Genomic DNA, 26173 nt, shown 5'->3' on the forward strand with positions numbered 1-26173 from the left:
TACATCAGCAAATCACAAGGACAAAAAGAGGGGCTTTATGACAAGATAAAGCAAGTTTTGCTTAGGACAAAATACCTTTGCCCCCTTTACTTTATACCCAAATTAAAAAAAAAAAAACCACAAAACAAAACAACTTACCTTTTCTAACACGTTTAACAGGAGTTCCTGTTCCGGTTCTTTTAAAATGTTGCATTTTGTCACTTGTTGCTATCTGTTCTGGCGAAACAACATGACGGGCTTCATAGCTTAGTCCAGCTCTGTGAAGATGTCCTCTGACATGATTGGACAAGCCAACGCCTGTTTCAAAGGTTGCTGGACAGTATGGGCAGGACTTCTTTTCAAGCGACAAATCAGTCCAATGGAAAACTGAATTATGCTTTGGCAATGCTGATCCTACATTTTCTAAATTCTGAGGATCATGCAAATCATGCAGGAAGTTACTACCCTCAGCATCTTCGTAATACTCAAAATAAAAGCCATCATTCTGCTCATAACTAAGTGAAGATTTATCACCAGCTTCATGATCTTCCATTTTACCTTTGAATATGGGGAATAGGTTTACATGCTCCTGATTAATATCACTGTAAGATTCATCCTCCACAGACTGTGTAGTGTAATCACATAGTTCAACATTATCCCATGAACTTTCATCCTCCGTTTCATAGCTGTCTTTTTTTTCAGCAGAGTTAAGTTTCTGTAAAACAACAACAGTCATTTTATGCAGAAAATCTGGATAGCAATCCAAATCATCTCCTGTAACAGAGCCTTCCCTCTTGGATTCTTTAACCACTCTTTTTACAGCTACATGCCTACGATCTTTACAGCCTTCTGCCCTTTTGCAATCAAGATTATTTGAATCCATGACAAAACAATTATTACGGGGACTACTTGATGAAGAAAATAAATGTAAAGGACCGACAGAGTTGGACTCTTCCTTTTTTAAATGCAAAGGGTAAGAGTCACTAGATTTTCTAATCATCCTGTAGTTTTCATATTTGTGTCTATACAAATAATTACCGCTTGTTTTGACACTAGCTTTCTGCTTTGCTGCTTGACGAAAACATTTAGGTTTCTGGTCAATGCTATTTCTAATCAAAAAGGTCTTGTTTGTAGAATTTAGATTGCACACACTTACAGATGACTGTGAAACGCTTTTCCGAGCCTTCTGTATCCTGTAGGGTCTCTTGTGAAGTTTTGCGAAGTTACTGGACTGTGAAGTAGAGCCAAATGATCTTTTTACATCCTGTTTTAAAACAGAGTTCTTTGGAAAAGTAGAAGATTGTTTGATCAACTGTTTTGTCCTGCCACCAAAATCTAAAGATTCTTCTATTATGCTGCCTTTTCTTTTTTCTAGTCTAAGATGGCTACCAAAGGGATCAATGCATGATGCTGGGTGCAAATATTCCACGTGTTTTTTTAAAATGCTTCTAGCTGAAGTAGTAAACGGACACATCTTACACATGTATGTCGATGACTTTTTTGAGGATCCTAAATACGGATCTTTCAAGGATGCCTTTTTCTGTGTTTTCCTCTGGGACATGTCGCTACCGATCATCGAACATTTGACTACTGCTCCATGAGCGATCCCTCGATGGCATTCCAGTTCATTTTCTGTCACAGCCATGAAATTGCATTCCTCACAGCAATAGTATCTTTTATCTTTTTCATGGGTCTTGGCATGCTGCACAAATGTTTTGGGACAATTGGTACCAAATACACACTGTGGGCACTGCAACCGTGCACTCCTACCCTCATCCTGGAGTTCTTTCAGCTCACGGATTTCTTCCATCAGTTTCTGCCTTCTTTCTTGGTGAATTATCATATGTTTAAGAAGTGAATTACGATCTCGAAAGGTCCTTCCACATTCCCTACATGCATAGGGCCTGGGGACATTGAGATGTCGGAAATGACTGTTCCCATCTAAATGGTACATCATATGCCTATGCAGATGTTTCTTCTCCCTAAAATTCACATTGCACTTTGTACAGGGATAAAACGATGGTTCATCAGTACTGAAAGTAGATGGCGATTCAGAATCGTTCTGTTCACATTTATTTTTTAAAGTATCGGAAAGAAAAGTGCTAGTGTGAACAGGAGAAGTATCTTCCGCACAGTTACTAGTGGGACTATAAATGAGCTGCTGGATAGCATCAACAGCTTCCAGCTCTTCATCTGTGGATTCTGGCTTTACTTTACTCAATGAGTATTTCTGTGGTTCTACTATTTGTAGCTCCTCATTCTGCTCTAAGAAGTCAACATTTAATAGTTTTGATTTACTAGGAATACAACTGGTATCACCAAAACAGTCTTCAGTATAGCGTGTTATTTTACTAACATCCATTTTCCTTTTCCGCTTTTTTTCTAAGCCTACTTTACAGTGAATGGGAGACTTCTCTATTGTTTCTTCATTTGTCATAAGAAACTGTATAAACTCTTTTTGTGGATCCCAGCTGGGATCACATCCCGATCTAAAACCACCTGTACCTGAGGAAATGCCTGTTAATGTATCGACACAATCATCTTTTACTAGCAAATTTTTATCATCCTCACAAACTTCTACTTGGCCTACTAAAGTGCTGTCTACACTATTTCCTACTGATTTCTGTGAATCACAACCAATTGAAGCAGAGGTAGGTAGATTTTTAATGGAATGAGTCAGGTTCTTAGCATGTGCTACATCAGGTAACAAAAATAAAACTTGGTGCTGATTTGATTTCTGTGTTGTACTCTTTGCAGGCAGCTGAAGATCATGAACCACTGTCAAAGTTGAGCAGGAATCTGTGTGATGACCTACAGGCTGTCCAGTGGTTAATGAAACGCTGCCTTTATTCATAATGGAAGTCTTAGTTGAGGTGGAGTGTGAAACTGGTCCATTAACAGCAGTTCCTCTAGACAAGATAAAGTTTTCACTAGAAACAGTAGGAGCACCAGTGTGTATAAATAGAGAAGTCTGGCCTCCACTTAAGGCTTTTTCAGATCTGTCCCTTGATAGCTCCTCAGGCAGAGTCAATGTATTGTTCTTCTGAAAGGACGTGTCGCTCTCTTGTGGTTTAGGAATGCCACCTTCTTCCTCAGATATGAAATTATCATCACACAGGATTTCTTCTTCTTTAGCACCAGAGACTTCGGTATTTATCTCTAAATCATCCATATTGCTGGTCTGTCCATTAAGTACATTTATACTAAAAAACAAACAAGACAAGAATCAGGCAATCACAGAAATAAATAACGGCAATTTTAATCTACAGTTTTCTCAGGATTACCCTTCTTCACACTGTAATCTAAAAATAGATATTCAACTTGTTAAACATTTATTTTTTTATTTAGGATATTCAAGACATGTTTAAAATTAATCCATGAAGCAATTAAAAAGATTATACTTTTTTGCTATACTGCAGTAATAACCATACAGTAAACCAGTACTGTCTGGTATCCCAGTTTAAAAAAGCCTGAACACCCGCACACAAGCATGATGGGGGAAATGAGATTGTCAAAAACTGTGCAAACATGTACATTAACATAAACACAGAGTTTATCTTTAGTTGTTTTCCAGAAGTAAAACAAGTTAGGAGTAAAAGCTACGTAGACACCTGCTAGTCATTTTAGTGATTTTTTTTGTTTGCTTTAAAACCATACTTCCCTTTAGCACCTAGGAAACTAAAATAATCTTTACGTATCTCAAGGTATCACTTTTTTCAAAGTGCTTTTATACAACTGACCTGATGCTACACAGAAGCTTGCAGAAGTATTTGCTTTGATATTAAAGGAGAAAACACAACTAAGCTGATTTTGAACATCTGATTACCGATAGAGACATAGCAAAGGATCAAACTCACTGAAGAAATTAAACGTCTTCCCATCCCCTTCTTACAAAAGGACTCTCCTTGCTTTAAAATAAATAAATCAGATCCTGCCTATGTTATAAGGCCATTTTAAATGGTAAGCAAATAAAATAGCATCTTCTCAGAAGTGGAAAAAAACCTCACAATTAGAAAGAAACGTTTAATTAGGATTTACCTACGAGAGGAAATCACCATGTTGAATCCAGAGCATGACAATACTAGTATCTACTAGTACAGAGAACTACTACGTATTAATTCACCCTGGGAGGCCTTGTGTACATAAATACCTCTTTATACAAGTGACCTTCTTTCATACACAAAATCATCTACCCAATGCTTAGCGAGCACAAAGGAGCTGCCTACACATGAAAATCAGTGTAATAATAATAAACGGGAGTGTGAACTTAAGTCTACCCTAGCATTTACATCTTATATGGGTCCTCAGAACAAAGTAAGCATGAAGCATTAAAACACCCATCTACGAGTTGGAAACATCTATCTATATTTTACAGAAATCACATATTTTACCCTTAAAGAGTTCTATTCGCTTTGATCTTTTGGGGGAATTTGATTCCTGCCATCACATACTTAGTTTCAGTTACTAATTAACGTTTTGAATAGAGCTCAGTTAAAAGGAGTCATTACCTAGACTCTTTGAATTAAGATGTTATAACTCACAACTAATATCCATGGCTCCCTGCAATGGTCCTTCATCGAAATCAAGGAAGACCACGCTTGACATCCTTTTTTCCTAAGGAGAGAAAACAACCTGGTTAAACGACACCACTTTCATCTTTATACACCACACTCTAAAATGAGCCCAGCATTTCTGTTAGTTTTTCAATTCAACATTATGATAGCTAACCACACAACTCAAACCTAGCTATGGCCTCATGGAAATTCTCTTGTTATCGTGCTTGTTTTGTTTCAAATTGGCAAAAGGACAAAACAAATATTTTAACCTCCTTTAAGTTTGTAAAAAACAAACCTTGATGTAACACGACTTGTTTATTATTTTGAACATAAAAGTATATTTGGAGTAGAAATAGAATGAAAAAAAATTTGCCATTAAAAAAATGTTTCCTTTGCTACTCAATCATTGAACTAGCCAATTTAAAAATACAGCAATGCTCATGTCAGATGTGTAATAAATGTTAAAGTGTATGAAATATTTTACTGTATTATTTATTTATAACATACCCTTATGCAAATGTTCTACTAGATGCCCCAGTTTCTCATCTTCCCATTTCTTAGATTTTTGCATTTCTTTGCTGTTTTGAGATGGGGTCATTTTCCACCATAATAAAGACTTCCAATAAGATCACATTAAAAGCTATCACCCTAAAATGGTGATAATGCACCACCCAGCAGGAGTCTTTACATCCCATATACAAGTTAGAAATGGGCAGTGCAAACACGCACTAAGAACCAGTAATGCAAAAGTCAATTAAAAGAAGTGAAACCTCCAAGGATGCACAACAGCTCCAACAATTCTACAACTGAACAGCGTAAGCTTCCTATCGTATCAGGCAGCAGAGCATAAAAATGTTCCCAGAAAGTTAAGAAGACGTTTAGTAAGCCAATTTTACCTGAAAGATGTGCGTTTTCCACATTTTATTACTGCAGAGGTAGACAAATGTATGCTCAGTCAATTTGAGAGCCTATATTAGCTTTTCTCAACAGGAAGCAGCGTTGCTAACGAAGTGGTAAATTCAGTGTTAATGAGTGGCTTCACTGTTACCACCTCTGAGGTAAAACCTTCCATGTTCCAAGTTCCACCCATCTGTTCTGGTGTGAGGGGTTCAGAGGAAGAACAGACGCTTCCCATTTAAAGCAACTTCATCGGTACCCCCCGAACAGCGGGGAGGCAAACTGAGAATATCGTGCCTGCTTGGAGACTGCAATCCTCATTATCAGAATGGCTCCCGAAAACTTTTCACAGGTTTATGCAATGAAGACAAAACCATGTTGCTCTACATACAAAACCAGACTGACGCTAAATATTAGCGTTAAAGCTTAACTTAAAAAAGGTGGCTAGGGCACCATACGATCACCTTTAAACTGAGACTCTCTTCAGAGTTATCATGGGCAGTATCTAAAACATTACACTGTGCAATCTTGTAAGACTCCTTTCCGTATTGTGTATTTATGGAGATTGTGAACTATTCCATATGGATCTGATTAGAAGTCTTCTATGGTAATACAGCTGTCCCTACAGATTTCAGTCTTTGAATCAAGCCTGAAATGCTTACTGTATCAGTAATATCGCTGTTACATTTTAATAATTTTCTGCTAATTATCACATTTTTTTCCAGCTATCAGGGTGGTACAATTCACTATTTTATGTGCAGGATAATAAGAAGAAAGTTAGCAGTTTTAACAGTGTGGTATTGAAGAAAGCACATAAAATATCTTTTAAAATGACAGTAATTTCGAGTCTGGTGATGACGCTGAGCCAAGATGCAATACTTCATTTACGTTATCTACTCCACATGTAGAAATTTATGCAGGAACAATGATAGGTGTAACTAGACATGTGCAAGAAAACATTCCATGTGATGCTGTTGGTTTTGAGGAAACTTTATCATCTAACTCGCACCATTCAGGAAGCACAACACCCAAACTGAAACACTACCTGATCGGAACACTCGGGGGAAAAACCAAGAAAAATCAATCATTGTAACAAGATGTAACCAAGGCTATGCAGTATCCTTTGCATATTTCCATCGCAGTTTTAAAATTATCTTCTCTATACCATATCAGAAATACACAAATTATTAATTCTGTCAAAATATACAGTAATTCATCCTTACTCAGTGTATTTGAAAAACTAAACATTGAGATCAAACTTTAAATTTACCACAAATAGCACTTGTTATATCCGCTACCAGGGCAAGCACTACACAGTCGAGGTAATTTTTATTTAAGCACATAGTGCAATATACCTAGGAGATACAGAAGTGTAAAAATGGCAGTGCTCAAAAAGCTACACAAGCGTACACAATCCCAGGCTCCTACCTTTGAAACACACTTTACCTAAAACGCTGGGCCAACTTGAAGTCAATTATTTCAGTTAAGCCTAGAATGACTGTAGTGCAGTTATTTCTGGCTTACATGATACACTATTATATAGAAATTACTAGAATTATATAAACCAATCAATTATTTAGCCACTAAACCACATTCCACCCCTATTTAATTAAGTACTTTAAGATTTATACAATATTTAATATTGTTTTTCTTCATAAAATATCAGTTTTTAAAATCATAATGAGTTCTGCAGATATGACTGCCTGTGGCCAGCCAGTCTAAGCATTAAAGAAGTGTAAGGTCAGATCTATCTTCAAGCTGACAGATCGTAATTTAAATGCCTTAAGCTAATCTTATTGTCTCAAAAATCTTGAACATCAGTATTTTTGCAAACTATCAGCACTTGCTATAACACCCTTACTACACTACATCTTGAGGTTACTACAGAAGAAATGAGGTGATAATTGCATATTAACATAATTATTCAGTAATCCCTCTGAGCAAGCTTCCTAGGTCACTCAGTAATTCAGATCAGATGCAACCTTCCTGTCATCAGATCTATGCTGTCCACTTTCTGTTCATTACTAATTCTTTTTGATAGGAATGTATTTAATTCCATTGTCCTATGTACATTATTAATTGTATTTATTACCAGTAGGTTTATGACATTTCCAAGTTCTTATTTCATAATGACAACCTGCGCTGTGTAATAGGGTCACACGCCAAATTAAGAGCATTGCCTTCATGCAATCCTAGTTCATTAAAGCTTACGCTCCAGCGCTAAGTGTACTACGCTGTTGCCTACTAGCAGTTGCAGTTAAGAGATTTGCCAGTTTCTGTTACAAACCCCACGTTATTTTACAAAGATTTACAATAGAACTGAAAGCACGTTGGAGCTGAAAAATTAAGACGGAAGAATTTGGTTGAGTTTGTGAAAAGCGTGAAGTACTTTTATGTGTTTTGATACCAAGTTTCTCATTAAATTCATAAATATAAGCCAAAGGGCTAAAAGCAGAGAGCAACTATTAAGTGGCACAAAAACTCAGAAGCCATCTCCTAAATGGATTTAATTTAAACAGCCTAGTTAAAGTAACTGAAGAAACAGCGTCTTTCAGCAGTGCTGTAATGAAGGCAAAACCATACATGTCCTGTGCTAAGTAACTCCTTGTAAGTCAAGTTTTCTTTAAGCAGATATGTGAATAACCAGGACACTCAAGGGATTATTCAAGTATTCAAGAGACAGGAAAGGTGTTTCAGGTTTGCCCTGTTCCCCTTTAGATTTTTCTTCAAGACTTTGTTATGTAAATAGAGAAAACTAACAAAACCCTATCATTTTATCCACAAGCATTCCTGTAATAAAGCTTTCTCAAAAGACAGATTATATTAAAGATGATGGAACCAAAGTCACAGATTTTTAGGCAACAAACAGCAGACCAGAGAGAGCTTAAGTATATCACGGCACAGGACTGAAGAGGTATCTCCTTCCATTTTGCGCCATCAAGCAATCTATTCCTTTAACAATTAATCACGGCAAATGTCAAGCACAGAGCTTCCATCAAAAGTGAAATGTTTAAGAACCTTTGGAAAATGAAGGTTTGTACCGAGTAAGAGAGGAACTGGTAGCGTATCAGCATCAACCAGCCACATCTTAAGGAAAAAAAATCAAGTTATTTAGAGGATAGCTGCACAGTATTTCTGCCTCTTCCACACAGTAATGCACACAGTTCACACCTCCCGAGTTTGGGGTGTTATCTAGCAACATCAATACCCGAAGTCAATAAAACCATGATACTTTGATTGAAGAATATGTATTACTTGTTTTCCACTTTATCTCTTCCTAAAAAGCTATCCAGATCCACCCTTCAGATGGAAATAGAACCACAAAGCCTGAGAGGATGAGTCAGTGACCCGCCGTACCTTCCTCCAGCTTCTACTTGTGTTTGCAAATTAAGTTGTTGAAAATAGATTCCCTACTGCACAGCAGACACCCCGACCATTTGTAGACTTAGCTTTGAAACCTGCAGAGTTCACCTGAACATTTCTGTTTGTTTTGTTTTTTTTAACTTCGTTAGTGAAGCAACAGCTTGTTTAATATGTACAACACCGTGAATACTGCCTTCCCATACCCACTTTACGTACAAGAATACGGTTATTAATATAGTAACAGTCTGAGGAGTTCCACTGAAAACTAGTTATCTTTCCAGATCCATAGCTGTTCATATGAAAACACAAACATCAGAGAATTCTCACAGCTCATCAGACTCCCATATCAAAAACTTTTTAAAGCAGCAAGAAAAATTACTGATAGAATGCGAAAAAGTTGTATTATGCCTAAATAAAGAAGAAAGTTATTTGCCACCCACAGTACAACCTTTTGTTGTACCGTTGAAAGGTTCACTGAGTTGTCATGTATCTGTGGAAAAAGTTGACCAGAGAAACTTGGAATTACAGAGGAGCCACCACACAAAAGCAGCCCGTCTTCAGTAAGATTATACTCCAGAACATCAAACCTGAACAGGCTATTTCAGAAAGTTTAATTTACCTGAAACTTTGTTTCTAACAAAACAATTTCTTCAAAAGCCTGTGTCAGTAAGGAAAAAAAAAAGTTTCCTTAAAAATGTCAGAATTTCAGAAACTTCATTTTTTGATCGAAAATGTTTGATAATTTAACATCTCACATGTGAAAGGGAACAGCACACAACAGACGCATAGCAGAACTGTCTTACAATTCAGAGCTCATAGAAGTGAATACCATTACTGCCACCGACCATTCTTAATCTTGTTTCTCTAATATTGATTTGCTTGGGAAAATAAACCACTTTGTCACAACGGGGTGCATCATGCTAAAATTCAATACTGAAATCAATAAAATAAATGAGGATACAATTTAAGTGTCACAAGAATCAGCTGTATGACTTTAAAAAACCACTCTTCTAGTTGTAAGTGCTAATGCAGCAGTTTAAAATGGATTCATTGGTAGAGACTTTTCAAAGTGAATTGGGCATTTCTAAAAAATGCCTAGTCAGTACAAAAAACCCAGACTTTGAATCTGGTAACTTAAGAACACTCACTTGTCGTCTGGCAACTCCACAGGCTTCCATAACTCCCCCTGGCACTCCACAACCCTGGCTGCAGAGGACAGCCAAGTATTTACGTCTCCATCTTCCTGCAGCTCTTTGTCTAGTTTAGACTTTTAGTAGTACAATCTAGTTTGAATTGCACTGCCATTAGTTTCTACTAAAGATTCAAATATTGAATTTTCCCAACTGCAGACGCACGTTAACAACTAGCAGCATTCCAGTAAGACACACAGAAATTCAAAAATTACACTTAATGCTGTGATAATACACACTATTTCACCTGAAAACCGTTCCCTTACGTACTTTTACACGCATAGCTGAAATCTTTTCCTTTATATCAATCTCACATGCTCACACCTTTTTTCTCTCTGAAGAAACCAGATGCTTGAGAAAATACTTTTCATCTCTTTCATCCCCATTACCTGTGTTTTTCAGTCAAATGTATTCTTAAGCTTCAAGTATGGTACCAACAATTGCTTTTATTTAGACACAATACAATGAACAGTTTATTTTATTAACCACTATCATTACAAAACAAGAAAGTTCTCCCTCATTATGGTCTGTAAGTAAAAGTCCTGCTCCCATCCTCGTTGCCAGTATTTTTATCAAGCTGCCAAAAAATGAAGGGTTGTGATCAGTGGTGCAAAGTGTGGTTGGCGGCCAGTACCTAGCACTGTATCCTGGGGTCAGTACTGGGTCCAAGACTGTTTGACATTAATGACCTGGATGATGGGGAAGGTAACCCTCAGCAAGTTTGCTGATGATACAAGGCTGAGCGGCATGGACAGCAGACCCGCAGGTTATGTTGCCATTCAGATGGAACTCAACAGGCTGGATAAATGGGTTGACAGAAACCTCATGAAGTTCAACAATGGGAAGTATGAAGTTCTGCACCATGAATAGCCCCATGCACCAGTACATGCTGGAAAGCAGCTTTACAGGGAAGTACCTTGGGCTCCCGTTGGACAGCCAGCTGAACGGGAGCCAACAACGTGCCCTTGTGGCAAAGGTGGCCAACAGTATCCTGGTCTGCATTAGGAATGTTGCTAGCACACTGGGGGAGGTGATCCTTCTTCTCTACTCAGCACTGGTAAGGTTACACCTGGAGTAGCGTGTCCAGTTCTGGGCTGCCCAGTCCAAGAGAAATATGGAGCCATCCATTGGAAAGAGTCCAGCAAAGAGCCCCTAAGACAATTAAAAGACTGAAGCATCTCATATGAGGAAAGGTTGATAGAGTTAGGACTGTTCAGCCTGGAGAAGGCACGGTAGGATCTCATCAATGCGTACAAACATCTGAAGGGAGGTTACAAAATATGGAGTCAGACTCTTTCTGTGGTGTTTAGCGATAGGACAAGAAGCAATAGATACAAACTAAAATACTTGAGTTTCCATCTGAAAACAAGGAAAACTTTTTTACTGTGTGACTGGCACAGGTTGCTTAGAGAGGTTGTGGAGCCTCCATCCTTGGAAACATTCAGAAGCTATCCAGACACGGTCCTGGGCAAGCTGCTCTAGGTGACCCTGCTTAAAGCAGAGGATTGGACAAGATCCACAGGTCCCTTCCAACCTCAACTATTCTGTGATTCTGTTTTAGTACACTTTGCCACACAGTATCCCAATTCTTGCTTACTTTACTTCTCTCAGACTATCCACCTTTTTCTTTCATTTCAAAATATCAGCCACCTCATTTTCTATTAGTATTTCTACAATCCAGGACTTTCCACAGGATGAATTCCTCTTCCATGTCACAATTTACTTAGATGCCTGCTGTTACTGCAGAAGATTTTGGCTTGCGGAGAAGAGGAAGCAGTCTCAACATGGAGCCCTATCCTGTCAAATTACTGTGCTATATATTGGAATTATGCTTTTCTTTGCAGCACAGCCAATTTAAATAACGCCTGCTTTCCTCCACTCCCCCACGTTCCTTCTTTCACACTTTATCAACAATTTCATTACCCAGTTTAAAAGGCTGGGACCCACACACTGCTGAATCAGCACCACCGAGAGGCAACAACTCTAAGTTAGGGGCACAAACTTTTCCTAGCTTTGTTGCCAGAAAAAAAAAAAACAAACCCTACTGGGGAAACTTTTTCTAAAATTTATATCAATAAATAAAATGTGAAAATGCAGAGGATGTTTCAGAAGGCAAAAAAGCAGCTTTGGAAGTCCTCTGTTTAACTGCAGAAGACAACATTATGAAGAACACTACCATGAAGCAAATTCTACGTTCTAAAATTACTTGAAGTACACTATGCGATTGAAGTAAAATGCTAGAAATAAATGCTGAAATAATTCAACTGGGGAACATTAAATACATCTTTGGAGAATACTATTAACACAAGAAACACACTCTTAAATTACGTATTAGACATGATAGCTCGATTTTCCATAGAGACACACAAATGCAAATCCTTCCACTATGTTAAATAAAAAGTATTTTCATTTCTAAAACACACCACTAACTTTTAGACATTTTAAAACAAGTCTACTCCCCCTTGACCTATAGTTTTACACAATCAAAGCCACTTTATCTGCTCAGAAACAAGTCCTTTTGAAGCCAGGTACTGCCACCAAGTGGTGGTGAAATTCTGTATGCTAATCTAATTATTCCCCATATGTAGAGCACACAGAACTGAATTATGTTCCCCCAGCCACCAAATATGAGCAATGGTGTACTAACACAAAGACATTTAACATTCATCAATCAAAGCAGAACCTACAGAATTTTCATATCCAAATCTAAAACTGACTTTCAGTTTAAACAAAGGTTTTTCCTACAGTTCGGTCTTTTTATTCAGACACCTTTCATGAGCAGTTGGGTAAAGAACCCTTTCTTCCAATACATATCAATTAACTGACTCTAATAATTAGCTGTTTTCTGTAACTCTATACAAATCCCCAATGATTACAACTATGCGCCCACAGCAGTCTTATTTTCACCATAATCCCAAATTTCAGAGAAAGGTGAATTCAGTAACTGAAGATATCTTAAGGTATAAACATCCAGCCTGTGATTTGGATAAACTATTCGGTGTACTTTTGGTAGCATGTAAAGATCACAACCAGTCTGGGGAAGTATTTTTAGAAGTGAGGTGTATGTGACTATTTTTACAGGAATATTTCTCAAGTTCATTACACTATATTGGTAGTTACTTGCATGAACTAGTCCTGAAGTGTCAGTCCTACAGATGAGGAGAAGTTGCATGACAGCAACATGATGCCACATAATGGATTTACAGTACAACTTTCTTAAAGACGACATTAAAACCAGTTTAACCCAATTTTATTGGGACAGATCTTTGAACGTGACACACCTTTCAACTTTGGAAAAATTCGCACCTTCTTTCTTATTATATTAAATAAAAGTTGTAATTATTTTTATCCAGAAACACTTCTAGCAATTTCTCATGCTTTTTTGGCTGATAACTGTTTGCTGTACATACGTTAATAGCATCATAAATTTTAAGACTCTCTCTCCTGCTAACGTAGAGAGACTTCTTAACTCCTAGAGCACACGATCTTTCCCAGTTATAAAAAGACTACCTGAAACGAACCCTCTTTTACTCATTTAATTTAGAATCTTAGTGTAACAAATTACATTAGTGATATTTACTCATACTTACAGCAAACTGTCTCTCATCATTGTTTATATACTTTCAGTGATCAAGTGTTAAAAAGCTAGTAAAATCCTAAGTAACAGCACCAGGTAAGACCAAAAAACCATCTCATACCTTTTTAGATTAAGAACAAAAAATTCTGCCAACTTGGAGAAAGTTATCATCCTTACTGATGAACATAAGAAAAAAAAGAGTTTTTAAAAGACCTGAAGCTATATAACTCTCTACCTGACCAGATGAATAAACTTGTTAATTCCAAGTGACAAGAAAAGATAAGGTCACTCCCCTAATAATTTGGTGTCAGTTGGTTGTTCCTCTAAAAAAAGTCATCACCATAAGCGATTTAATGGCAGAAAACTCAACTCTGTGTTACCAGGATAATATGAACAAGATGAAAATTGTATGAGATTCCTGTCTGACCCAAAGAAACTCAAATCCCACATAGTCAAATTCAACCTGTGCAGAATTCTGTATATAACCTATCCTTCTTCAACATCCGTGGTGGTATTATTCATTTATTACATCCTCTACCGTTAGGTAAAGGGATACTAAATACATTCATGACAGTTTCTGGAAGCAAGCCTGGTATTGCCCAATACCTCAAATGCTTAAAATCTGACCTCATTCTACACACTGTTGCAGGGAAATTCAGCACAAGAATCTACCTTCTGCAACCTCTCCTGTCACATGGAACGGAAGTGTGACCCATTGTTAACACACTCAGACCAAGACTATTTTATTTCCTAACTTTCCCCTGTATTTAAAAGAAGACAGGTCCTTCTACAGAGCTCAGAAGATGCAGTCTGGAAGCCAGAAAACCTAAGAACAAAGACTGTGGTTACCCCAATAGAGTACATTCACTGTTTGTAGACAGTATCTTACACCTGCATGTTTTTAACTGGCAATACATTTTTTTTATTTCCATAAGTCAGGACATCATACCTTTTGTATTTGCATTAGGAAAGCGAACAACTTGCAATTTTGCAACAAAACCCCCAAATCCTTTACTCAAAGAAAACCTACAGAGAAAGCACACTATCAGAGTCATTAGGAAATGCATTCTGGTCAAGAGTACAAGAAAAATGTTTAAGCAAATCATTTCATTTTCAGCTATTGCTTTAAGTGACATAAGCTTACACAAAAGGACAAGTCTGCACTGAGCTGTGGGAGTTAAGTTCATTGTTTAGAAGTCTACAAGATGCTGCAGTCACTACACTCACGAGTGGAGACAGAAGACAGAGGCAGTTGGGAAACGCAGGTTTTTCTTTAAAATGAAGCCTTTCAGTCATCCTTGCTGCCCTTCTCTGAACCTTCTTCAGCTCTGCTATGTACGAGACTAGTACTCAAGGAGCAACACACATCACAATGCAATGCATCTATGGTACACCACAAATTTGTATAACCGGATCTGGTTTTTGTTTGGTTCTAGTTTTTGTTTTGTTCCCTGATAATGCATAATATTTTCACTGATTTATTGACTATTCAGTTGTCATTTTCACAGAACTGCCAGAACCTCAAGATCTCCTCCAAGCAATAACAGTACTGATCAACCGTCATTACGCTATTTCCATGTATTCTTTTACACATTTTTCTGTCCTCTTGTTATGTATGCAAGAGTACAGAATTTCTCCTCAGAGACCAGCTTTTTTCTGTTATACACAGCTAACCACCATTAAGATGAAAGGTCTTTGGGAGTTTCATTCAGAAGATTTTATGCTTAAAGAACACACTCAGTTATGTATATATTACAGACTTCTCAAGTAATTTTCTATATTTAAACCAGTAATGAGATAACACATCCATTAAGAAGAGACAGAACAAAAACCGTATGCATTAAGTACAGAAAGCATTAGAAGGCACAGGGAACAACCTAAATCTTACTGTGAATTCAAGTTCCCTCCCTAGCCATGATTCTTGTTTTACACTCACCCTCAGATAGAGAAAAGCATTTCCTTTTGCAGAGTTATGTTTATTCCTTTTCTCAAAGCAGCACATTCTAGAAACCTGCAAAGTCAGGCTAGGGCAGTAAACATTCCTCCACGCATAGGTATATGCATACTACAGCAGCACAGCTTACTTTAATTGTTCATAGTTCAGAAGACAATTCATAATCTAAGTCCCGAATCAGTTATACATTATACAAAAGAACAACACTGAACAGAAGAGTTATTTTCCCCACAAAGCACTCTGGCATAATCAGTATTTTAAAGTTGACAGCAGTAGCTCTACCAAAGTCTTAGCATAGCAGAAGATACAAACAAAGCTGGTCAGGTCTAGTTTAAAATGCACATAACTACATTTTTAAAGCTACATTAAATCTATGTATTAATCAGAGATTAGAAATTAAGAACAAGCTCATTTGAGCAAACGGGATCTCCCTCTCACCTCTTCAAAATACCAAGTCATCGCAAGCAGCTGTATTCTGAGATGTCACATTAGTCATACAGCAAGCAGGAAACTTGAGAAGCCAGCTTTTGTTTGTTATGGGAACCTACGTACATGAGTCCATGGTGCCCCAACTCCACAGCAGAGAATTTACCCAACTGTGGCACCTTACCTAAAGACACTTTTGAAAGAATCAATCTAAAACAGATTAAAGCAAACTGCTCTTTGTTAAATGTTTCACATAACTTAATGGAGAAGAGATTAATTTTGTAGTTCAAAGACTTCCTGAAGTAGCATATCAAGTAACTTAAAGACAAACAAAACCTGGGTTTAGCTAAATTATTCTTCCCAAATAAGGGGAGGGAGGGGGGAGAAATGCCAAAGTTACAGGAAATTTTTCCTAGATGGACACTTTGCAGTTGCAAATGGACACCTAAGTTCATGAGTACCAGCAGTAAATCTTCATATGCTTTGTCTTTCAAATAGCTCCCAAAAGGGTTCCTGAGGACAGGAAAGGGGAAAAAAAACCCCAACATAATTTCATTATTAAAAATTTGAAATGCTATTCTCGTAGCTGGTCAAATTTCCCACACAGTTAGTTATTAACAGAATAAGTGCAAGTTTAACACACTGCTTTGACAATGCAAAGTACACTTTCGGGACTTTGAAACCAGGTGGGTAATATGCAGAAAATGAAACTCATTTGAAGCATTCATAATTTTGGCTCTCAACAGCTAGCAGAATGCCTTGATAGTTGTTTTTTGACTATAATAGTTTATGGAAGAAAAGCATAATTATCATCATAATCTTAAATATTAGGGCTGTGTGTGTTTTGTTCCTATTTTGGTATCACAGAAGTAATACTATGTCCATAAATTACAGTAATCAATATACAAGTTTCAATACAATTTTCACTGACCACTTTTTCCGCGTGTTTAGCAGTACATGCTAATGGATCCAAGGAATTTGAAAACAAAACAAAACTTCTCACCTTTGTTTGTTTGATTTGCATTAAGCTGCGAGATCCACTTCCACCTTAAGACAAACCTGCAAAATAAAACAAGAATTTATTGTACAGTTGTCATTGTTTTCCGCTTGTGTTCTAGACTACTGGACAAGACAGGCAGAGTACATAGATGAGAAATTCACAGCTACAAATATATTGTATCAGTTTTGTCTCAGGGTAGAAATATCAAAGTTCCAATGGTCTTCTCTCAAAACCACATGTAATTTTCAAATAACATAGGTGTTGTTACTTTAATGAAAAAATCCACCAAGAAATAATATCAAATATACCTACACTATTACACTAAGTGGGTAGAACAGGGGGACAGAAGTTGCACAGCAAGAAAAGCTCTGCTGCATTCTCTGCTAGTACCTTCAAAGTCTTAAGTTCCCTGAATGGGGAATGAAATAAAGAAAGGAAATGGTTACAAGTGAAAGCTTTTTTTTTTTTAAAATCTTTTTAGCAAAAAACAAACAACATATCCAAGATTAAGTGTTAGAGGGTTTTAAACCTGAGCCTCACTAATTCCTCGCCTTTTGTAGGAGAGCTGTGTTTATTATTTTAAGGCTAGCTGGCCCATTTTAAAATCATAACTTAATTTGCCTTCATGAAGGCTGATTAATATCAGATTAAATGCCCTATTTTCAGTTGTGCTCATGAATCTTTACAGAACGAACTATACAAGGAAATTTTTCACTTCCTAGTTGGAGGTAGCAGACTACATAACATTTGGAAGAGACTCTGAAAGTCACTGAGGCGGTGCAAAACCAAGAATGGATTTGGGTACAGCAGCTCTACAGAACTGGGTCTACTTCTAATGAAGACACAACACCTAGCACACCGCTTTGCAGTGAGGGTTATTCGTATCTAGACCAAACTAATGTATCCATCACCAGAATTACCTTGGAAAGAGGTACCCATCCTCACATACTGCCCAAGATTCCTCCCTTCAATTTGTTCAAGCACAGCTTTTTGATTCCAAGTTCCCCAGTCAGCCTGTAATTGCCTCAAAGCCACCTGCCTAAATTACCAAAAGATTAAGGACAGACAGACCTTTCAAAAAAGTCTTGCTGGGCAATACAAAGCAACAGAAGACAAGTCTCCAAGCTCCTTTCCCTAGCCTAGGACCATTTCCTAATTATCACATTAAACTGTAGACTTTATGCATTAATGCTGTTCAAAAGATATGCTCATTTCTCAAATAAGTTCTATTACAGAAAAAAAAAATTCTTTAGTCAGGTTTTAGAGTAATACTCATGCGCCTGGAGAAGCAATAGTGTTATTTTCAAGCAGCGGTGGAGCCCTACTGCATGTTACAGAAGGTAAATGTAAAGGTACAGTTAAAAAAGCCCACAGAATACACCCTGCAGGTATAAAGAGCCAAAACATCTTTCAAAAAATGGGAAAGGTCTATGCAGGCTTTACATTATCAAACACTAAGATCAGCACTAACCCAGACATCTCTGTAAACCTGTGCACTTTGGCTGGGCAGAGTCAACCCCAGTCTAACACTTCCCTCGCTGCAAGTAGGAACTACATCAGTGACTCTGCCCCCGTGCAAAATGGTTTCACAACAGCACTGCAGCAATTCTCACGTCTTCTGAACATTGCAATTAGCTAAACATTAGCAATAACTGTTCTCAACACAGGTTTGATGGTTTGTGATTCAAGGTTTGAATCTTTGCATCAAAGGGTTGAGGCCAGACAACGGCAGGCCACTGTGGTAATGCAGCAGGCTGTCACACAACCCCTAACACCATCACAGCTTTTTCATGGAAACACATTACTTCAGACTAATCCATTTGCTCTGTTGACATAAAATGGGAAGCCTTACCCTACACTGCCTATCTGGAGGGCATGTACTCTTGTACTCACTGAATGTGCTCTTTGGAGAAAACTTCAAACGCGAATGCTCTTGAATGTAAGCATTCTCTGGTTCACAAGGAGCTCACAGACCGCTCTAGGGATAAATTTGGGGTTACTCTATACCTAAATCTGGCACAAAGGAAAAGTGAAGGGAATAGAGAAGATGGGCCATCATCATTTGGATATTGTTGAGCTGAAGGAAAGGTAACAGAAGTTTCACAAAGAGATCATCAGCAAGCAAACTCCCGTCCGACCCAAGGACTGACTGTTGCAGCCTTGTGTTACAAACTTCAAAGGGTCCTGCAGAATTAACTCCCCTTTTTGGGATTTCAAATCGACTGGTGTTCAAAGCTCCACCCCATGGGATACAGTACGTGCAGTGGCACACAAACACCTCGATGAAGGCGATGCGATCTGCATCGAGACACCAGGTTTAGGCCCAGACTACTGAGAGCATTGAGACTCTCACTGTTTAAAGCGACCCAGCCTACAGTACTTAACCAACACTCACCTCTCAAAGGTCTTTCTGCTGTCAAGGAAGATCCCTCTCACTCCAGCACAAACTCTAACACCTACTATACATTTCAAGGGTGTTGTCACCTGGAATAACCGAGCACCTGAAATTCTTTACCAGCAAGTCCAAGAGAGGTAGTTCTCCAAGACTCCTTAGGGAAAGGCAAAGATTTCAAAATCACAAATGCTTTGGTTCCGATTTTCCTGACTTAATTCTCATTATCAGGAAAGGAAGCGAGAATGAAAGCCACTCTCCCTCACCAGGTAATACAGAGAGCATCAAAAGGGACTCGGAAGCAGGTAAGGGAGATGTAGTTACAGAGCATTTACCTTGAGGCCTTGCCATTCAAAGCATGAAAAGGGGCCCGCAGCAGGTACAAGGACCGCTGTAAAATGGTTAGGCTTCCGATCACGGATAAGCAGCTGCCTGTTCTGATACGGGCAGAGAACAGGAAGTGGCAGAAAACTACAACGGCGGCGATGGGCGATATCTCACGTGTACCCCCAGCGATACCACAGCAACACAGACGGACTGAAAGCGCTTAAAAGCACAAACATTTCTCACTAATCCGTCAATGTGAACCAAGGCTGGTTCAGCGCTAGCAGTGATTGCCTTGCCCAGTGGCAAACCAAGAAAAGCAGCATACCAGCGATACTTCTTCTCATGCAACGCAGGAAAGAGGCCAAAGTAGGCACAAGAAGTTCTCCAGCCTGTGTGCAATGAAAAGTCTCATCTGTGGGTATCGCTCAGAGAGAGAAGTACAACCTCTGAAGTCTATCTGAGCTAGAGAGACACAACGATTCTCAAAAAGCATCTCTTTGAGGAATAATTTAAAAGGCTGTATATACAGGCTGTAAAGTAATTGTTACAGGTAATCGCACTAGGCTAGTTAAAATTTGTGACCGTTCAGGTTAGCTAGAGAACAGCTACAAAAGCTTCCGTAATACTGCTTTCCCAAGTAAACAAAAGTTACAGTTGCTCCTTCAAAATTCAGGTTCACCAAGAACAACTAAGACAACTACTTTCACAGCTGTGAGGATAGCAGAAAAGATTTTATCTTGCATCAACCTCATAACCATTCACGATACAAGGTTCATGTAAGTACAATTAATTTGAGCTCAAATGTAAGTTACCACATGAAACTCCCCTAACCTACTTGTCACTAGAGCTGGACCTTAGGTCAGGACTAAATTTACCTTTAGTCACTTTCCATTTACATTATTAGGGCCCTGTTTGCTAAAATTATGTATCTCCAATAACATGCCCCTCTCTAGGGAAAAAGTTTGAGAAACGCTAGAATGCAAAGGTGTACAATGAGTAAATAAAATTCGCAGTAATCCTGACAAGAGTTTTGATCTACTTATCTACTATTTAGCCCTCATTTCCCAACAGATCTGTGATAACTGACATTTCTACATCTATCTGGGAAAAGACACTCAACCATCTTTAACCACCACCTTCCTCTGGAATGGCTGCGGTCAGGAACGTAATTCACAGAGAAGTTTTTTGATGGGCTTTTTAGTGGGTTTTTTTTTTTTTTTTTTTTTGGTTGGTTCTATTTTTTTCTTGTTGTTTGCTTCTTTTCAAAAAGATATCTAACATAATACAAAACTAGCTTTTGCCCCCCGTGGCTTATTATGCTTGTGGGGGAAGGAAAGAAGAAACAAAGGCTAGAATAAACTATACAATAGGAGCTACTTTTGTTGGTATAAGCTGTAGCTAGAACAGTCCATTTCACCAGCTTAACATAAAAACATAGCAAAAGCCTTGAAACTTGACTTCAGTACTTTCTGGCACATACAAAATGTGATTAGTTGGTTGAGAATGGCATTTATGTTTTTAGGATACTACTGTCCCAGCATTAAAAAAAATCTGCAAAATTCAAAAGCCATGGGTGGGGTGCAATTTCTGATGGAGCTCTGGGAAACACCCATAATCTGACAAAGTTCTAATAATCCTAAGAATCAATGCAGGAAAAAACAGCCAGTAGAAAACTGAGATTACTCTTAAGAAAAGGCTATTACAAGAAGCTCCAGCTAAAATTGCAAACACAACTACCAAGGATAAAGTAATTCAGAATAGGACTGAAAAAAAGCAAAAACTTAGCTGACAACAGTCTCCTAAATCACTTAATACAGCTGAAAAGCTCTTTAAATATGAGCCTATACTGCCATTTTCACAACACGTAGTCAGCAATGACCAGGTCTGTATAAAATGTAGCTTCCTGCTTTCTGTTTGCACAAGGAGCTTTGATTTCTATTAAAAAGTATAAAAATAACTTAGCCTACATTCAGTACCCAGAAATATCTAGAACTAACATTCAGTGTAGATTAATTTAAATAATGACTCAAATTTTCTAAAGTCACAAAATTCATTCCCTTGGAGAATTTGTAAAACATCTCAATCTATGCTATTCCAACCTTAGTTTGACCAACTGAATTATAAATGTCACAATCAAATTTACCCAAATTAAAATTAAATTTGCAAAGGAACAATCACGCTTCTTACGATAGTTAATGCAAAGGGATATTTAAGTGCAGGTACCATCCCGAAGCCTGAATTATCCAGAAGCCAAATTACGCAAAAACTTAATACTTCACAACATGAAGAGAGAAAATGTAAGTCCTTCTACTGGAGATGCTTCTGACTTCAAAGAATCTGCAGTGACTGAACAAGAGCGAGCAAGCAAGGGACCGCAAGAGAGAAGACTGCCTCCTGCATTTTGAATCCTGCTAGATTTTGATAGTTATCTGAAAAATACTTCAAAGAAGTTACAGTTATTCCTTTGTCTATTCATCACAGTAAAAGCCACATGCACAGTTCCCAAAGCTGCGGTAGGGCTTTCACGTGAGAATGTTGAAATCTCTCATTTTTCTACTCAGAGAAAGTTTTGCTTTTTGACAACACCCCGTATGGGACGGTGAAGCACTTCAAGGAAAAGTATGACAGCATAGGAAATGAACACAACTGATCATACCTCAGACTGTGAAGCTGTTTCAGGCCAAACAAGATTACAAGTAGATGAATACAACATTAATAGGAGTATCACAGTAGGGAAAAAAGTAGTCAGAGAGAGTAGCTTGAATGGAAAAAAAGAACTTGTGTTTTTACCATGAACTAAGTCAAACAACAGATTTAATTATTATTTCAAAAATCTGTATTAGGTAAATAAAAAAATGGAAAAGCCATCAGAGCGAAAAATATCTAGGCAGACTGGTATTTGGACTAACAGGAAAATGTCTTGGGTCAAAAAGATTACTTCTCTCCATCGCTAAACAGATAGAGAAGGAAGCATTTAAAGATGCACACGACAGGCACACAATGAAGATGTCTACAGAGAAGCAAGGGGAAACAAACACAGTTTAAGAGCTGTTTACCTTGAGCATACATTATCCAGTAACCAAATATATAACAATCAACATACAAATAAAAGCATCATAAAAGCACTAAACTGAAGCATCAGTTTAAAGATGGAGTTCTGAAAACATTTAGAATTTCAAGGCCTTAAGAGAAAGTATTAATATATTGTTTCTGAAGGTTACTTATCAATGCAGTTTCCCCCTCAGCTAAGATTAGTCATAACATTCTAAGTATCATTGATATTTAATAAGTTTACAGTCCATCAATATCCAACTAAACAGAATGGCATTCTTCACAATGAGAATTGCTGTAACATAAGCAATAAGCTGCAGAGAAATAATGCACCTTTTTTCTTTATCATTTCTCTACCAGTTTAAGCTACAGACAACATACCGCTTGCATAATAAACACCTGGATGTTTTCAGTCACCCTTCAGCCTATTTATCTTAACCACATGAACTAGCTCTTCATCTGCTGCATTTATATACCTTAAATGTAACAGCTTCTCCCAAAGAGGAAAAGCTTATAGCACAGAATGACATCATCTCTCCATTCTGCTCCAAACTACTAATGGCACTGTACATAACCTTGGCATCATCCTTGACATTGAACATTTCTTTTATTATGCTGTCAGCAAAATCTTGTCAATGCATTACCTGTGCAGGAACTGCCTTTACCCTTCAGCTACGGAATCACTCTCTCCTCCTGTCTGAATTACTATATATGCCTTCACCATATCATCAGATAAGCTTTACATACAGCACCCCAAAAATACAGTGACATACCCTCTGACTATAAGCACTGCACGAGTGCACTCCAGAAAACAGAGTGACATGAGATCTTGCCTACCTCAGAAATCGATTATGGTTCCGTGCAAATTTCCAGCCCAAGTCTGCACTCCCAGTTTCTCAGCTGAACTAAGCAATCGGAAATCCAAAACAGAAAGCTTCTTCACTGAAGTGCTTTTCTGGGGAACCAATAGCATTAATTCAAAAACATCCATTTCATGTCTTTAAATAAATAAAAGGTTTTAGAAACATACTAAAGATACTGAAGGTGTGAAGTAAGATTGTACAATAAATTAACAAGTATGTACAACCAAAGTAAATAAAGCATGAGTGCTACTTGAGAAATACCACGTTTAAGTACAGATACTTGCATTCCAAGTCATAGGCAACCCTGTATTTTAGATGCATACTTTAAGTAAAGGCATTCTTAATTTCCACCAATGACCACTGAATAATCTTTCGTAAATCCCCTGAGCAGAGAACAGTTTATCAGCTTCATCTCTGCTGAATGAACCCAGCACCTTTTCGGTCAGGAAGTCTGACAGAGAACTTCACCAACCCCCCCAAAAAACCAAAACAATTTCAGAAAAATGGGATCTGCTGTACGTGTACAGGACACATCACCTATATGGGACTTTGATGAGGAGCAGAGCTTACTGTCAGTCCATACCTGCCATCAAGTCTGCCGCCTGTGGAAACCCTGACACACACAGAAATGCATCAATTAATCTTCACACATCCACTGCACTTCACACATCCCTTTCCTGATGTGCTGCACTACGCACCTCTGAAATTCTTCAACATAACTGCACTCTTCCCTATTAATAAAAAACCTGCAGAAAGTTTACTCCACAAAACATACACTTACATCCTTATGAAATAAAGTACAATGCAGATCCCTGAGTAGATCCCACTCTAGAATTTGATCCTTATTTATAAATCTTGAAACAGGATTTAGGTTGGCCATATTTTTTTATTTTGAACTCAAAATAGAGAAGTATCTTAAACAAAAGCTTTGCTGCATGGAAAAAAAAAAAACACAAACCCAAAACCATGAAGGGCTTAATTTCTGAAAGCCAGAATTACGTTACCAGATACCACATACTTTGTGAAATAGTACCAGGTTGGTTTTTGTTTTTTTTTTTTAAATTATTACCATAAGAGATCAATACTCTGTACTGTGGTTTGTTTTTTTTTTTTCTGCAAGTTGTTTTATAAGGACATTAAGTTTATTAATATAATTTAAAACTGTTAAGCAATTTTTGGGGTAGAAAAAAGCAGTAATTAGGTTTTAAAAAATATTTACTAGAAATTAGTTTTTCCAATAAATAGATTGGTATGCTAAAACCAGAAGCCCGATGATATCCATTAATATCTAAATGCATTTAAATCTCTGCTGCCATTAAGGACTCTTTCACCTAAAAGCAGTATCTCACACATTTCCAACAGTAGTTAAAGCAGCACATTAATAGTCAAGCCATGTTGTTACTGTAGCAACAATGATTTCTGGTAGCCATTTTCTTTTCAGCTTTAACACTGTTCCAAAGCCAATCGTTACTGCAATCTCTGTTTAAACCCAAAGGCGGCAAACTGCTCAGCAGTTTTCTCCCTGGCTACATCCTTCCAATACCTCCCTCCAGACTGTCGTCTTCGGCGTGATGTACTCACCTAACAGTGTTCTCTAATGGTGGACTCGACACAATTTCAGATTACACTACTGAAAATATTACATTATGCCAGTCCACTTTATTTAAAAAAAAAAAAACAAACCCAAACAAACCTACATTTAGGAGACAAAACAATTTGCAGGACACTGGAGGGGAAGAAGAGTGATGCGAGGCATTATTTTAACCTGCAGCCCACAACCAGATGACCAGGTAGCAGGCTTATAGCCTTGGCCATGCCACAGAGAACCCCTGCTCGGGTCACAGACTAGAGAATCAAAGCAGGTGCTGTAGCCAAAAGCAATTTCTTAGTAGACCGACATCTCTCTGAATTTTTCTGTGTTTAGAAAACCATTTTAAGACAAAACTAGCATACACATTCATTTCCAGCTCCTCCCCTACATTTCTGCAGTCCTAAAAATGACAACACCCAAACCACTTTCCTGGCTTTCTTAAAGACTTCAACACAGTTTTTAAAAAGGGTTGAAGCTAAAATCCTACAGCTTAAAATTAAGTGACACTATTTCCACTACTTTATTTAAAAAAAATCTCCCTTTCATGACGGTTTGAAAGAAAGCAGTGGTGGGAGGGCACTAATAAGAAAGTGAAATACAGAACCATTCCTAAGAGGAATGGGAGGAAGCAGCAAACTGGTATTAGCGCCTAACTTCCCCTTACAAAACAGGATCCCAAGTCCAAATTCAGTTCCTCACAAGCTTGTTCCAGTTGAACGGGTAGCTATGCTGGGATCACGAGCCCTAATGCCTGCTGCTGTCTGTCTAGACAGCGTTTCTGACACTTCCCGTAGACCAGGGCAGGAAAGGGAATTTCCCATTCATGGCCTCAGAGGACGTGTATTTTCTATGTATGTGAAAATGTAAAATCCCACAAAAATTTCCTAAAGTTTTCATGCACACTTAGATTTCCTTAAGCATCTGTAAACCTCTCCTTATAAACTAGTAACAAATATCTCCTATGTAAGGGCTAAAGCTTAAAATGAAGGGAGGTTTATGCTGAACTG

At 37.9% G+C, this 26173-nt stretch overlaps 1 protein-coding gene across 5 annotated transcripts in view; it reads right to left on the minus strand.

Moving 5' to 3' along the window:
- ZNF644 (zinc finger protein 644) overlaps positions 1-26173 on the minus strand; it is a 77302-nt gene that overhangs the window by 11593 nt on the left and 39536 nt on the right. For 2 of the 5 annotated variants that reach the window (XM_035900921.1, XM_035900920.1), the window contains exons 2-4: positions 16946-17001; positions 4488-4593; positions 139-3182 (exon numbers count right to left, since the gene is read on the minus strand). In XM_035900921.1, coding sequence (XP_035756814.1) covers positions 139-3151 — 3013 coding nt within the window. In that variant the 5' untranslated portion in view covers positions 3152-3182; positions 4488-4593; positions 16946-17001. Of the gene's footprint in view, positions 1-138; positions 3183-4487; positions 4594-16945; positions 17002-17254; positions 17275-26173 lie in introns of those variants that run through there. The other 3 variants (XM_009645506.2, XM_035900922.1, XM_035900923.1) reach the window with 3 other exon arrangements.

This window comes from Egretta garzetta, unplaced genomic scaffold, assembly GCF_000687185.1.
Source record: "Egretta garzetta isolate BGI_Z169 unplaced genomic scaffold, ASM68718v1 scaffold568, whole genome shotgun sequence".
In the NCBI taxonomy this organism is placed as follows: Eukaryota; Metazoa; Chordata; class Aves; order Pelecaniformes; family Ardeidae; genus Egretta; species Egretta garzetta.